This window comes from Eurosta solidaginis, chromosome 1 (genome assembly GCF_040869045.1).
Source record: "Eurosta solidaginis isolate ZX-2024a chromosome 1, ASM4086904v1, whole genome shotgun sequence".
NCBI lineage: Eukaryota > Metazoa > Arthropoda > Insecta > Diptera > Tephritidae > Eurosta > Eurosta solidaginis.
The window spans coordinates 368,167,668-368,182,754 of NC_090319.1; the positions used below are offsets into that span (position 1 = coordinate 368,167,668).

The 15,087-nt window shown below is 34.9% G+C and overlaps 2 protein-coding genes across 18 annotated transcripts in view; both read right to left on the minus strand.

Annotated features, from left to right (window-relative positions):
• Best1 (Bestrophin 1) overlaps window positions 1-1,068 on the minus strand; it is a 73,785-nt gene extending 72,717 nt beyond the window's left edge. For 5 of the 6 annotated variants that reach the window (XM_067762928.1, XM_067762929.1, XM_067762927.1 and 2 more), the window contains exon 1: window positions 560-1,068. The gene's annotated coding sequence lies outside the window, so the exon portion shown is untranslated. Of the gene's footprint in view, window positions 1-539 lie in introns of all 6 variants that reach the window. The other variant, XM_067762925.1, reaches the window with a different exon arrangement.
• An 8,286-nt stretch (window positions 1,069-9,354) lies between these two features.
• Window positions 9,355-15,087, minus strand: part of LOC137238205 (uncharacterized) — a 137,298-nt gene continuing 131,565 nt past the window's right edge. For 10 of the 12 annotated variants that reach the window (XM_067762936.1, XM_067762935.1, XM_067762937.1 and 7 more), the window contains exons 8-11: window positions 14,243-14,437; window positions 13,966-14,108; window positions 13,710-13,855; window positions 9,355-10,762 (exon numbers count right to left, since the gene is read on the minus strand). In XM_067762936.1, the coding sequence (XP_067619037.1) occupies window positions 10,651-10,762; window positions 13,710-13,855; window positions 13,966-14,108; window positions 14,243-14,437 (596 nt within the window). In that variant the 3' untranslated portion in view covers window positions 9,355-10,650. Of the gene's footprint in view, window positions 10,791-13,709; window positions 13,856-13,965; window positions 14,109-14,242; window positions 14,438-15,087 lie in introns of all 12 variants that reach the window. The other 2 variants (XM_067762940.1, XM_067762941.1) reach the window with 2 other exon arrangements.

Below are 15,087 nucleotides of genomic sequence, written 5' to 3' on the forward strand. Positions count from 1 at the left end.
GAACAAAATTAATATACTCTGTGAACTCTGCTCAGCTGAGTATAAAAATATAGTTTTTCTGAAACGGTCCAATGTACATCGTATGGACTGAGTGTATCGAATGTTTCCATATGAAATTCAATTTACAGAGTTATGAAAGAGTAAAGTCTTTAGTAAGCAACATTTTTGAACTAAATTTTTTTTACATACATACATATATCTGTTTAAATATTCTTAATTTCATATTACTTCAAATTCTACTTTTGGCTATTTGGTACTTTAGGTTACCTGACGTTATTAATTTTGCATGATAAAAACCTGTTTTTAATTCAAACACTAGCGTATTTAAATACGTAAATGGATTTAGCGCGGAATTGTTGTTGGTCCGACTATGCTAATTCAATAACAAATCGAATAATTCCTCAGGTAAGCAACTAAATTACTAAGTTGTATGTATGAGTGAAATGGCAACAACAGCAACAACAACAAAAAATGTTATGAGTGATTCAGGAGTCGCAAAAAAAAGAAACAGACACACACACACGGAAGCATGTACTCACACACATGCAAATACACTCACGTGCAAGCCACTGCCGCTACATGAAAGATATAATCGTAATAAACAGACGTCAGAAGCAAATCGAATGATTGTACTATTCTGCAGTTGCCTTTACATCTCTTCAACTTCCCGGATGTTCACAGCTCATCCCTTGCGAAAATTGAGGATTCTTTGTTTGTTGGTTATTGTTTGGCACAGAGATTTTGCTTTTTGCTTTAAATTCAATTTTTGCTTTTATTCCCCTTTAAATTTTTTGTTTTCGCACATTTAGACACACACACACACATGTATATGAATAACTGCATATATTATGCCATAATCTACTTGATTTAAGTAGAATTCTTATATTGCTTTATTTACACATAATAATTATAGTATCAACAACACTTCAACACAATATGCGACAACAACGACAACGTAACGTCAGTTATATGTACATATGATGACTCGGAAATGAATTAATAATACACGTTAATTTTCTTTATTTCATAAACACTTTGTCCAACCGCTACCCGCATCCGTACTCGATTGGCAACGCCAGCTGACTAAATGAGCAACATTTGAGAGATATAGCGAAACGCAATGCATGGAGTGGTTAACCCTTGAGTACGAATATGAGTATTTTCATTATCAATAAGTCATCATACAGCTGACGCTCTTTTTTTTATCTGATTTGACATTTCAACTTCTAGCGCAGTACGATTTTGACAAAAAACTGGAATTCGAAAAACAAAATACATAGAATGTGTGTTTGCTTGTATATACCAAAAATTTTTGAATATAAAGATATTGCATGCGCGAACTTCGGTGGAAAGCAGCGGAGCGTAACAAAATTCTAGTAGGTCACTTTCACCACACCAAAAACTTTAACACAATTTTTAACATAATTTAAGCACAGAAATACACTGATTGGAGTTTTAGTGAGTAAAATTTAAAATTCTGAACACATTAGCTGAATAAAAAGTGTACAAATAATTATTAAATAACAAATACAGACAGTGGTAGTTTAACAAATTCTGCTGTGGTAAGTGGTGAATGTGAACTACTAGAATTTTGTGAAGCTTGCCTCACACGATTTTTCGTCTATGCAATGTCTCTATTTTAAATCGTTTTGGTATATACATTGCCCTGCTGCAACGTTGCAGATCTCTTGCGTATAGGTTTGTGTGCTTATTTCTTCATAAAAAGTTTAACCGCAAACGCATATGTGTGTAAAAAAACATGGGCAATGTATAAACTATATTGGTCTTTATGAATTAAATCTCCTATGTTGTTCAGTCTCCACTCTTCAAATGCAAAACCAATTACAAAAATACCGCACTCACATTTTGGTCCCGATTGGAGACGGTTTAGTGATGTCGCACAGAGGTCAAAGTTAAGATTCCTCCATGGAGACTCAAAAATTAAAATAATTTTTTTTTTGTTTCTAACACCCAAAATCAATAATATTATAGTAGGCGACCTCTACATTTTGGTCTTGAGTGGAATCGGTTAAGTGATATCACATAGTGGTAACAGTTCATGTTTAATCTATTGATATTCAATAATCTGAACTATAACACCTGTGAAGCACACCCTAACCATTTCCAATGAGAACCAAAATCTATATGTGCTATTGCCAGCTATAGAATATTCAATTTGGCGTATTAATTTGCCTTATTTGAGTCTATATAGAGAAATCCTAACTTTGATCCCATTCGATATCGCTAATTGGGGCCAAAATTTAAATTTGATAATTTCGCTTGGCTATTGCCGACTTGGTTTCACTTTACATTGCATAAACCTTTTTTAGTAAGATTTAGGTGCTGTTTTACGTTTAATTCAACTGTCAGCGAAGCAAGGCAAAAAGGGTTCTATGTAAATCCGTAAAGTGTTTTTTATAGAACTTACTTCTTTTTGTCCTTCTGCAATTTGCATTATCTTTCAAAAATTTCGCTGACTTTTAACTTGAAAGGTTTCTATATATGTGACCTGGAATTAGAAACGACCATATTGTGCGAAAACAAGTTTACCAGAAAACTTGGAATATAGTTCAGAACCCGATTACAATGCAATAATAAGAAAAAAATCTCCGATAGGTGGCGCGAAATATTTCAAAAAATCGTATTTGTGGTCCGATTTGGCTTTAAATGCGATTTGTGAAAAAACTATGAAAAATAGAAAAATGCAGTTTGCTCCGTTGGAAAGAGCGTTAAATTTCCTATAAGAATTACTCAAAAAGTGAAGAACGGTATTTTCGCACAATAGGGTCGTTTCATGATTCCAGGCCACATATAAGAATATGTGAAAGTAGATTTCTCGGAGCTCAGATGTCTGCCTGCTAACACAGCTGTCCAAACTTCTTACGGATGCTCCTGACGATGGCGATACAGGTGCATCAAAAATTTGCCATTTGTAAGGCCAGCAATAATACCCCTGACCCAAAAGGACAAGCCTCATAGTATCGAAGACGGGAAAAAGGCACAGATCTTTTTCCTTTGTTATATCGTTTTTAAAACAAGAAGGGCAATAAAGCCAACTCTTACAATAACTGACGACAATTTCAAGCAACAAGGAATATAAAATCTTAGTCCACTTGGCCCACTCAAATGGCTCAAAGAGGTCCTCATTAATCCTTGCAGATCTGATGCTGTTTCTCATCATTTGACGAAAGCTTACAAGCTGTGCCCTGGATACAGTCCTCTTCTCGTGAGCTCGTGAGGCAAGCGTATATCTATTGAGATGGCTGACATAGCACCCTTACTATGGCTTTTGATTTATAAGCGAAATACCTATTGAACTTAAATTAAAGTGTAGGGCTATGAGTATTAGGTAAAATAGCGATATCGAGTGTTTGCACCCTTATTTGAGTAGATTATGAAGTACACATGTATATTTTGTATATGCAAGTAAGAAAAATCCATTAAAAAATGGTGTACAAACCCAATTGAAGCTCTCGGAACAAACAGCGGCAAGTTTTTTGCGAACACAATTTATGTTTTCTTTACTATTTTGTTATTTTCGAAACATTTGAAAATTTTAGATATTTACAATGTCTGAAACCAACTGATGAAGAGAACTTTAACATTCATAATAAATACATCATAAGCAAAATATTAAAACCAATGTGGCCCGCTCCAAACCAGTGAGACTACTAATAAAACTACTCTCCGCCAGGTGGCGACGCCCAAAACAAGTAAATAAATTAGTATTTCGTGCGTACAAATCAACTTCGCGCCATACCAAATTTTAAGTAGTTGGCAACGCTCGCCAATATTCATTTCCTTTTTTCGACTCATCGTTTGGCCGACTTCGATGAAATATACACCAATCTGTAGGAAATGGAGTTCTGCAGTGCATAGGGGATAATTTCGGTAAATAGGGGGCGTTACTCACTTACTTACATAATAGGCCTTTAACAGTTTTAATGGTTATGGCCGTTTAAAAAAGCGCGTTACCCTTCAAAAAACGCGAGTTCTCCATAAATAATGTAAGGAATACTTCTTTGGGAGTATAGGAGTGTTCCAAAACTAATCTGTATTCATACAAAAAATGTGCTCCAATTAACATTGCGATGTCCTAGGAGAGGAGTAGGTGATCCCACTCTCGCTTTGTTTGTGAGTATTCCATAGAGTACATACGTGAGAGTACTTTCCAAAGTACTTTCACTATTGCACTCCATGGAGCACCCACAGAGGATCATATGCCAAAGTGCTAAAGAGGAATTGTGTCGGAAAGAATTATCGGAGTGAATTTAATTTAAAATGAAAGTAAATGAAGAGAGGCAATACAACTTTTATATTTTTTACTACGAATATTCTTATGTTATTTAGCATTTGCGTGAATAAAGAAACTAATATTTCTCTATACTATAGTATGTATACATAAAACCAGTGCGCATTTTATCAGAGTTGCCATAGTAAAATTTTATTATCAGTTATTTGTATGCAATATTTTACTTTTGGCAACTCTGTTCGATCGTCATCGTTTCGTGATCATGGTCGTTAAGAAACCAGCAATGATCGGCTGATGGTGGTCCGCAAACGCATTGCAAAGGAGTATTGTTAGAGTACTCCAACATGAAGAAAATGGAACACGTCATCCAACAATTTTTGCAGGGTAGTCGCTTCTTCGCTGAGTTAATTGGCGCCAATTGGGACACCAAAGGAATTCAAATCGTGTTCACCTGGTCCTTTCATTGGTTTGGGAGCTGCCCTTTTCATCTGCTTACATAGGCGGGTTCATTCGTATAACATGGCCTACCCAGCGTAGCAGCTGCGTTTTAATTCACTGGACTATGTTGATAGGTGCGTAAAGCTCGTACAGCACATCAACACATCTTTTTCGGTACTCGCCGTAGCTGTAGATATCCGGAAATCATTCGAAGAACTTTTCTATCGAACACTCCCAGAGCTGCCCCATCTAATGTTTTCATGGTTCATGCTTTTGCACCATATAGCAGGACGGGTACGATAAGTGCCTTGTAGACCATGATTTTCGTTTGCCGAGAGAGAACTTTACTTTTCAATTGCCTACCTAGTCCAAAGTACCATTTATTGGCAAGAGTAATTTTTCGCTAGATTTCAGAACTGATGTTTTTGTTTGTGTTAACGCTGGTTCCCAAATAAACGAAGTCTTTTACTATTTCAAAACTATGGCTACTAACAGTGGCGTCGTTGCCAAAGCGTAAATACGCTGACTCTGCTCGATGACAGCAGGTATTTCCTTTTGTCCTCATTCATGGGTTCGATCCATGTTTTGCTTGTTTGGAGTAAGCAGAACTTACGATGTATAGACCAACATCTTTACTCTGGCATATTCCTAACTACTGCAGCTACATCACTGTGATTTAGTAGATACCAATGACTTTATTGATTTTATCAAACATTTAGCAAAAAGTGCTAAAACATGTAAAGGAAGTATTTTCGTTCCCACAGAACTCTAATATGGTATCTATTTATACATAAGTACCCCACATGCAATTTTTTCAACTCCTTTTTTGGACGCACCGTTTGCAGATTTGGACGAAATACTATGTATCAATTTGTTTAAATGTATATATATTATATAAAATTTAATATTTCTGAGGGTAGTTTTATCAGGGCAGTCATACTTGGCAGGCAGATGCACAGCATCGATATTGTGTTGAATTGCGGCAGAATTAGAAAAAGGATACAATTTTGATTTACATAGCTGTCAATATTATTAATGTCAAAGTTTAAACGAGAAAAGAGGGATGTGCACTTACCATACAAATTTAAATATACACATGTACATCCGTAACCACGGAATCTTCATCATCCTCCAACCTGAATACTGCTAATGTGGAAAGTCTTGCGAAATGAAGTGTGCATTCATAGAATACTATTGCAATTTCGTCTGCTTGGAGTGTAAGCCTGTTAATTACCATTTTTTTTCCAAAAATTACCCTTTCATGCAGTTTGATAGAGCCTGAGTTTATGCACCAACCAGGCAAAATGGTAAGCTCAAATATTAACCACACAAAGTGTAAAATAACTATACGACGAGTTTACTTCCTATACTTTCCATGAAAGTTTCAAATATTCAGTGCGTAGGTTAAAAATTGTGTACAACGATCTTAAATAGCAACAGCTACGCATGGTTAATGAAATTTGTTTTGGAGCTAATCCGCATTAACACCGTGCTGTACAGAGGAGTAGAAGTTATACGACATGTCCCATGTCAAGAAATCTCCATAAAAGCAGAGAATTTACACTTCTGTATATGTTCATTGATAAAAGTTTTAATTTTGTTATCTCTTATCTAAGAAACTGGATTGGTCGAATTTTCGACCCCGGGAAATATTAGTATTTCGTGCGCTGCGAGAAACAACGCGAATCGGCGGCGGCGGCGGCGTTCGGCATGATACTATATTTTCTACTCTTTTGAGACTGTCTAGGCCATTTATTGTTCATCTCGAAAATTGGTCCGATATGGTCGAAAGGGGTATCAAGGGATGCGCATCAGTGCCAGTTATAAAAATCCAATTGCGAAATTTAACACTTTCTAACCGTTCAAAAGTTATTTGAGAAAACAGGCGCTTTCAATGCCGGATTTCGCACCACCGAATTCACCAAGTTATTAAAACAAAACACTTAAAGAAAAGTTATATACTTATTATTAACAATTCATTAGCTTAACACCGGCTTATAATAATTGAATATTCAATTATTATGTTTTTCTAAGAGAAACTGCAAAGAAAGAAACATTTACTGGCATATTGCGATGATGCCATTTCGAAAACCGCCAACGTAATCATCATCAGACAATTTCGTAATATTATCAAAGGAAGGAATTCTTAATAATAAGTATAAATTGAACACACCATTAAACAAACAAAATAAATATGTAAAACTGAGCACGAGTTTACAAAACTTCTCATTCTCAACGAAAAAGAAATTTCACAAAAACAAATCTACACAACACGCAAATTAATAGAGCCAGAATGTCTCAATTGTGTTGTTAGTGTAGAAATGAGAAAAACTGAAATAAGCATGAAAACAAATACCAGCAGGATAGAGCAGTGGTTAAGGCAACTGCAGTTTCACGGTGTGATTCGCGGTTCGAATTTCGGTGAACCCTTTGATAACATTACGAAATTGTCTGATGATGATTACGTTGGCGGTTTTCGAAATGGTATCATCGCAATATGCCAGTAAATGTTTCTTTCTTTTCAGTTTCTCTTAGAAAAACATAATAATTGAATATTCAGTTATTAAATTGAATATTCAATTATTATAAGCCGGTGTTAAGCTCATGAATTCTTAATAATAAGTATAAATTGAACACACCATTAAATAAATAAACATAAATGGAAAAGTTATATAAAAAATTTAAATGCTCACTTCGCATAATTTTTTTAAAAAATTAACAAAGAACGATGAATTGAAATAAAATGTCCCAAAATGTCAACATATTTTCAAATTGTCCTGAAGTTGTTAAAAAAGTAAGTTACCCGAAAAAGATGCCGAATTTTATATTCCGATTGGCTGAAAGAATAAGCGAAATCAGTGATGCAAAATCCTTTAATAGGCTCCAGTGGTTTGAATTCTCTTTTGAAATGATTCTCAGCTCACACTTAAGTTGCATATATCTTCAACACGTATGAGAAGGGTTTGAAAAATCACTTTATTTGCTTAACTATAAAATAGCGTCTGAAATCTTAATTTTGATTTTCACACTTCATCATTCAACACCCAAGTCTCCCGGTTTGACATTTCCTAAAGTTGGCGGCACTATCCCCAACTAGTACCTTGGAGTAAATCACATTGGATATGGCCTATCAACCATGTTTAAATATGACCTACACGTGACGGCTCCTGTTACAAATACGTAGACACATTTTTTAATCAGGTTAGGCTATGTCCTTCACAAAAACACTCAAAAGTGGTGAAGCAAAATCTTTCTCAAGACAGTCGAACAAATGATCGGGTGTTCTGCTACCCTAACGTAGGGGATAGTCGAGCTAGTCTGAAAGTTGAAGGCGGTCATCCATAATAAGCTCTTATAACATAAGGCCTGAAACTAAGGCTATTTAAGTAAATTTATCGAACACAAACGTGTGCAAATTTTGGCCTACATTTTAAAACTTTTATCCACGGCCCTTGTAAGTTTAAATTATGTAGATGCACCAAGAATTATACGATTTTCACCCATGCGTTACGCAATGATATCCACTTGGACTGCTTATGATGTCAAGGGCGGCATCCTTGGCAGAATAATTAATTCCTAATGTTTCAAGGTATTTTTTTGGTGTAGCTCGGAAGCATAGCGCGACAAAAACATCCGTCAGAAAGTCTTCGGAGCTACACCTAGAGCTTCTAGGAAAGTGACGTCGACGAAGGTATGAGTTCGAAGTCGCAGTCCTATAGCTTCTGTGCTGGCATATGGTATAAGGGCCAGGATGCGTGGTAGCGACTGGTAGTCGGGATTGCTACTGTTCGCACGTCGGGAATTGTATCTCTTAGATACAGTTGAAAAAAACTGAAGGCGTCCTTTGGCGCGATCAGCAATAAGCCAGCATTGATGCTAAACGTTAAAATTGTGCCACGAGTGTCATGACTATTAGTAGATAATTGATAGCAACCGTAAGTCGCCTTTGTGCGTGACCAGCATGTAGCCACAAATGATTTAAAGAAAACGTGCCGACTACGGGTATTAGAGTTAGCCCAGAACATCTCCTTCAGTAAAACTACGCTACAAAAGTGTTACCATTTTAAGTATTTTTCCCTCTCTCCGCAAGGAGATAATCCCGAAATTTTCTGAACGATCCGCGAGATTTTGAGGCAAAAACCGTGGATCTTTCCGAAATGGCCGAAACGTCGATTTCCTTAAATACATACATACAAAACCTTTCCAAATATTATTTATTTAAATTTTCGCTTTACAAGCCTCTTATATACTCATCCGCAAGTTAATGCTGTTGTTCCAGATCGTCAAACATACTACTGACGTCAGCAGTATGTTTCTATATTCATTAGTTCTAGACAATGTGATACTCTTAAGTCAAGCCATTCAATTCAGAGGTTTACGCCGATCACTTTGTTGGCGCGCCGGAAACCGCCGCCGCCGCCGATATACAATAGAGCCTACGCCGCCGCCGCTGATTAAGTGACCGGCGTAAACCCCTACTACCTATGCCTGTTGTACATATGTATGCCTTTTCGATGTTTTATTTTTGCTTTGTTCACCTAGACTACTTTCGCCAAAGACGATTTCTGTGGATTTGGCTTATTGTAATACGTGTAAGCTAGCATCTATTTATCCAGTTTTCCATTTCCTTTCCAGGCTTGCACACAATTACAAAAGTCTTGGAATTATATTAGTTACACTTTTTATTTATTAAATTATTTTAATACGTATCGTTTTTCGTACATAATTACATTCATTGATGTGAAAAAAAAGCTTAATGCTTAAATCGAAAAAAAAGGTTAAAGGCGTGAACATATTCGACTTTTGCGTAGTTTTGGCGCTGACGTCACTTCGAAAGAAGGCGCGTTGCAAGTTTTCCTGCCTAAACGAACTCAAAAAGAAAACTTGAAAATGGAAATAATTATTTTTTTAGTTTAAAAAAGAAAATACTTTTGTAAATTGTATCCAATTAATTAGAACTAGAAAAAAATAGAGCAAAATTAGAAGACTGCAAGGAAATTGAGTGACAATGATAGCAAAATGTAAGTTTTTGAACTTCTTTTGATTTACTTTGGTGTTTACGTTGCGTTCTTTGCGGATTGAGACATAGCCATGGAGACTGTTCAAAGTCAGCTGTTGGCGATGCGTAAGAGCCAGAACGACGCAAGAGTCGAATGTGGTTGGCCCTTAAATACTTTGTAAAGTACCTGTCCATACGAAATACCAAGTAAAGAAGCTTTATAAAACATAATTATTTTATGAATATTGGGGTTAGCTTTTAATGGTGGGGGAGCAAATACCCTGCTTTCTTTTTATCTGTGGTAATATATTTGTATATATTAAAATTTTGATTTTTTAACTGAGGAAAATCAGTTTTTGAAAAGTTTTTGAACACCAAACTGAATGAGAATGTTTTATATAATTCGTACTTAATAAGCTAATGACTTAATTTAATCTATCGTTTATTTGTTTTTTTTTTTTTTTTTTTTGTGAAAACATTATACAAGTGGATTAGCATGGAAGCTTTAAGAGCTTAAATTAAGGTTAGACTATAAATTACAAGAAATGGAAGAAGAGTAAATAACTATAATACAGTAATTTACAGTTCGAAAATAGAGAATAAAATATTGATCTCAATTTTTTTGCAGAAATAAATTTTATTTTCTTTTAAAATTTTTTATTTTTAGAATTTAACAATTAATTAGAATATTCGTTACTTTTGCACAATCAAAACCCTCTTGAACATTGACTGTTCTTGGCGGATTGAGCAGCATTCGTTAGTTTCGAAAAGCGGTGTAAACTAAAATTGTGTGCATATGGGAGTACTTAGTTTATCGTTAAAGCGCTGTAATTTGGTTGTTTATATACAATTTATTTAATTATTATTATTATTTTTTTTTTAAATTAAGAATAAAAAAACTTTAATTTGTATTAACAGTTAGTTTAATAATAATTATAATCTATATTTATAATTTTTTTTGTTACATATTACTGGGTGGTCCGCGGGAGCGGTGTCCTTGCGCATGTCCGGTTTGTCTAGAGCCGGGACGTGAATGTACAATCGCATAATTGTCATTATCAATGGGAATCGACCTTCAAGAATACACAATTTTTAAGCAAACTGATTTTTGTTATTGTATATTGTTTTTACAAAAAATAATAATAAAAATATTTAATATGTTGCACGGGACGGGTTAATCGGGGTATCAACAAAAGTTAGCTTAGTTGGTCACAGGTGAATATTTTTTTGTTTAAGTTGTTTTACAATTATTTTGCGATTTCTTTTAAAAAAATTGTGTGCCGATGTGTTGTCAAGAAAAAGAAAAATAACTGAAAAGGAGTCTGTCAAAATTCCGCGACTAATATAAAGAGAAAGTTGCTATGCCCCCCTTCATAACTCTACACTTGAGTCGCTCCATGATTCACAGTCCTACTAATCAAATCAAATTATTTGCATGACAGAATTATGTACCGAACTTATATTTCACAAAGATGATGTTGGTCTTTCTCCAATAAGAACAAGAAATAAAAAAAACTGCTAAGAAGGGACCTAACGATAAAATCAAACCATATCGAAGACTGCAGAAGTGAGAGCGAAGGTCTTCCGGGTACATAGCACAGCCATATTGGCCATTTGGTTTAGAGCTTTGTGTGACGATTCCTAGAACATATCCAGAAATTTTTATAGCAAACTCTGTGATGATACGAGGAGAACTGCATGCCCGAGTTTTCTTTGCAATGTTTTGTGATTTTCGGTTATTTCTAAAAACCAAAAAACCTGTAAGGGGAGCGGCATTTAATAGCAAAATGGTGGTATCTTTTACCGTTAATACTTAGAAGGCTAGACTTGAACACTGTTCTGAAATTATGGTCAGTTAGCTTAAGAAATGCTTTGGAATTAATGGCGAAAGGAATCCATAGATCTTCCTCTGCCAAGAAAATAAAAAATAAATGCAAGCCGCGATAACCTGATTTTAGGTTGAGTTTCTCTTCGAATTTTCGTTGTGCTCCTTTTAATTTTTCTTTCAAATTTGCTGGACGGACCTACTTATTTTACGCCGACTCCTACCGACAACTGTAAAGTAGACGAGTTTTCACTGACAAGTTTTTCATGGCAGAAATACACACAGAGAGCCTTCTAAATCACTGCCAAGGGGCGAATCCGCTTAGAAAAATCTTTTTTCTAATTGAATAAACTTGATTCTGAATTTTCCCCGGGACGTGAACCCAGAATTTTCAGTGTTCTGGAAGGAACACGTTTCCACCACAACGGCGGCCGCCGTGCTTCTAAATATTTGTCTATCTCAAGAAAAGATTTTTGTGATTTTTTCCAATATTTTTTACTAGACGATAATAAAATAAGAATTTTTTGGAAATTTTCGAGTTTTGTTTTAGAAAGTTTAATGAAAATTATGTTGGATAATTTTGTTTTGTTTTCAGTTTTGCTGTTTTTTTAATTTTTTATTGCAGGTGAAAAAAATAGCCAATTAGTTTCTTAAAACTGACTAAACTTTTTTTCTAGTTCAATTAGACATTTTTTAAATAATTAATTTTTAGGAATTTTCTAAAAGAATAAAAACAAAAAAAAATTGTTCTCAAAAAGTTTATTAAAACTATTTCAAAGGTAAAAATATATTTAATAAAAATCCTTAAATAAACCAGGCTTGTAAACAAACAAAAAAAAAAAACGCAACAAACACCAAGTTTCTTTGAAACCGCCTTACCAACGCATAACTTTACCACATGATGCCATACAAAGTATGGACTGTGAATAAAGAAAATATGCAAAGAAGGCAATTGGGATAAGGTTTACAACAACTAAGGCATGACGTGGGGGAATGCGTTTGTAACACTTCAACCATCGTGGGAGTGCGGGTTCAAATCCCACTCCCGGAAGAAAAGGCTTTGAATAGATTTACAAGGTATAATCGAATCGCCTTGTCCGCCCTGATGTCACGTTCTTAAAATTTTTCCCAAAATTAGTAAATGAATTGCAAACCAATATTTGTTTTCCTTTTACGTGAACTTAGCGAACTTTTGTCACTCCCCTTATAGTGATGGGTATGGCAAATTATAAAGTGAGTGATGTTTGAGTGAGTGTAAATTTTGTTGAGCAAATCTACAACTGGGCTCGTATCGTGCTATACGTTCGGTGATCGAAATCAATTTTTCAAATCGCAATAGCTTTGAAATGGTGAATCAGTTAAGGAAATATGTGAAATTATGGCTACAAGTACACATTATATCCCTTACCTTATATCATTTCTACGAATAGTTTGACAGATTTATATTTATCTTTTGAGTGAAAGCGTTTTTCGATACGTGATCATATAACACGATACGGGCCCTGATTAGGAGCTTGTAATATTAAGTACGTAGAAAAATTTATTTTTTTTTTTAAACACATATTTTGTTATTTAAAGTAAATTTTAAGATACAGTTATACAAAATTTGAGTTGTGTGAAAAGTAGTTTGAGCGAAAACTGTGACCATTGGTTAGTTACAGCTCAGTAGGGTTAAGCATTATAGAAATTTGTGTTATATCTTATAATTTTTATTTCGTTACGATTCTCATTTATTTTTATTTATTACTTTAGTATTTGTACTCTAAAATTAGTTGTTAAATTATAAAAATTACATATAAACATAAACACATACAAATCTAAATTTACATTGTGGCCTACTGAAATTTGTTGTATTTTTTGTTGTTGTTTAATTTATTCACTGTATTGTACTTTTTTTTGCGTATGTATGTATAGCTGTCAGCGTTTGGTTGTCGGTGGCCTAAATGGCAGTAAAAGTTTTCTAAACAAAATTTTTGTGTTATTACATTTTGTATACCAAAATATTGTAAGATTAGTTCTGGCATGCATTTTCAGCTTCCGGTGTTTTTTGTTTTTGATTTTGTTTCTTTGTTTTTGTGTGGATCTAACACATAGTAGCACATATAAACATATATAATTGATATTTTGTTTTAATTTTTTTTTAATTTTAAAAAATTTGTATTATTTTAGTTGTGCCATCTTAATATCTATCAGACCTATTTGAGTGTATCGTTGAGCCACCGCTTGTGTAGCCTTTATGTGCATCACGCCCATGCAATGAGTAACGCGATCCATACTGACTACCATGCCAACTTCTGTACGGATCGTATTCTTCAATGATAGATGGTTCTTTTTCGATGATCTTGTTTAGTAACAATAACAGCAACAATATAACAAAAAATAATTGATAATATTGGTTAATTAACAAAATTTTAGTTTGATGTATATGATTTGGTTAGTTTGAATACTTACCTCAGTATTCGCACAACTACAACTCATCGCCGTGCAAAGGAAAATATTCATCAACAACATAATGAGGAAGAGAACGCCGAGCGTAATGGCCAACCAGAGCAACCATGGCGGGCGAATACCATCTTCACAATCGCCGGTGATCACTGAAAGAAGAGTTCAAATTGTATTTGTTGGTTATGCTGTGCAATTAATTACTGTTCGATTATCAACTCCAAAAAAATAGCCGGAATAAGTTTGTACATTTGGCTAAAAATATATTTTAATTCCATTCACTTACATGGCGCGTTTGCTGGATCCAACACGTACACAGTTGTACCCGCCAAACTCGAACCCTCTTCATTTGGACCCAATTTACGATTTCCACCTTTGCTAACACCACCTGCACCGGCCAAAGCTATTTGTTTGCAGTCTTCATCGTCCACGCAACGACCATAGCATTGGATTACGTCGCATTGCAGATGGACTTCGGAACCTGTGGAAATTATAAGAAGGAAACAAAATAGTTGAAAATTTTACCGAAATCTACTCCTAATCTATTCGACTCGCTCTAAAGAGATATGCAAAGAATAAAACTTAAACTTCGTTTAACTAACCAAAATTCTAGATAAACGATCTAAGGTAGCGGCCCTAAAACCCTAGATGTATGACTCATTTTATCCACTCACTCATTTCCCTCACTCCCCCCCTCGCCTGCTAAATACGTGTATGATAGAGTGGCGAATGTTGACATCACTAGGCTGTTAGTAAATAATCACGCAACAACAAAAACATGAAGCAGCCACTCTTATATACATGTCCACGTTAAAGCTAGCAACACTTATTTAGAAGGCGACGAAGAGATATCTCACACACACACACACGTAGTCATCAGCCGAAGTAGTTACTCACACATACACACGCATGTGGCTATAAACTACAAATATACATGTATATAGCTGGTAACCGAGCCTGAGCTACAAGAATTCTAGATGGTGAAACGTCTAGACCTTTGGAGAAATATGCGGACGAAGCAACGGAGAGTATAAGCAGCGCAAGCTGAGTAATTAGTGATCAGTTTGATTTAAACACGCTATTAGTTGCGAAGTGAAGTATAATTGTGAAGTATAATTGAACTAGTCTCAA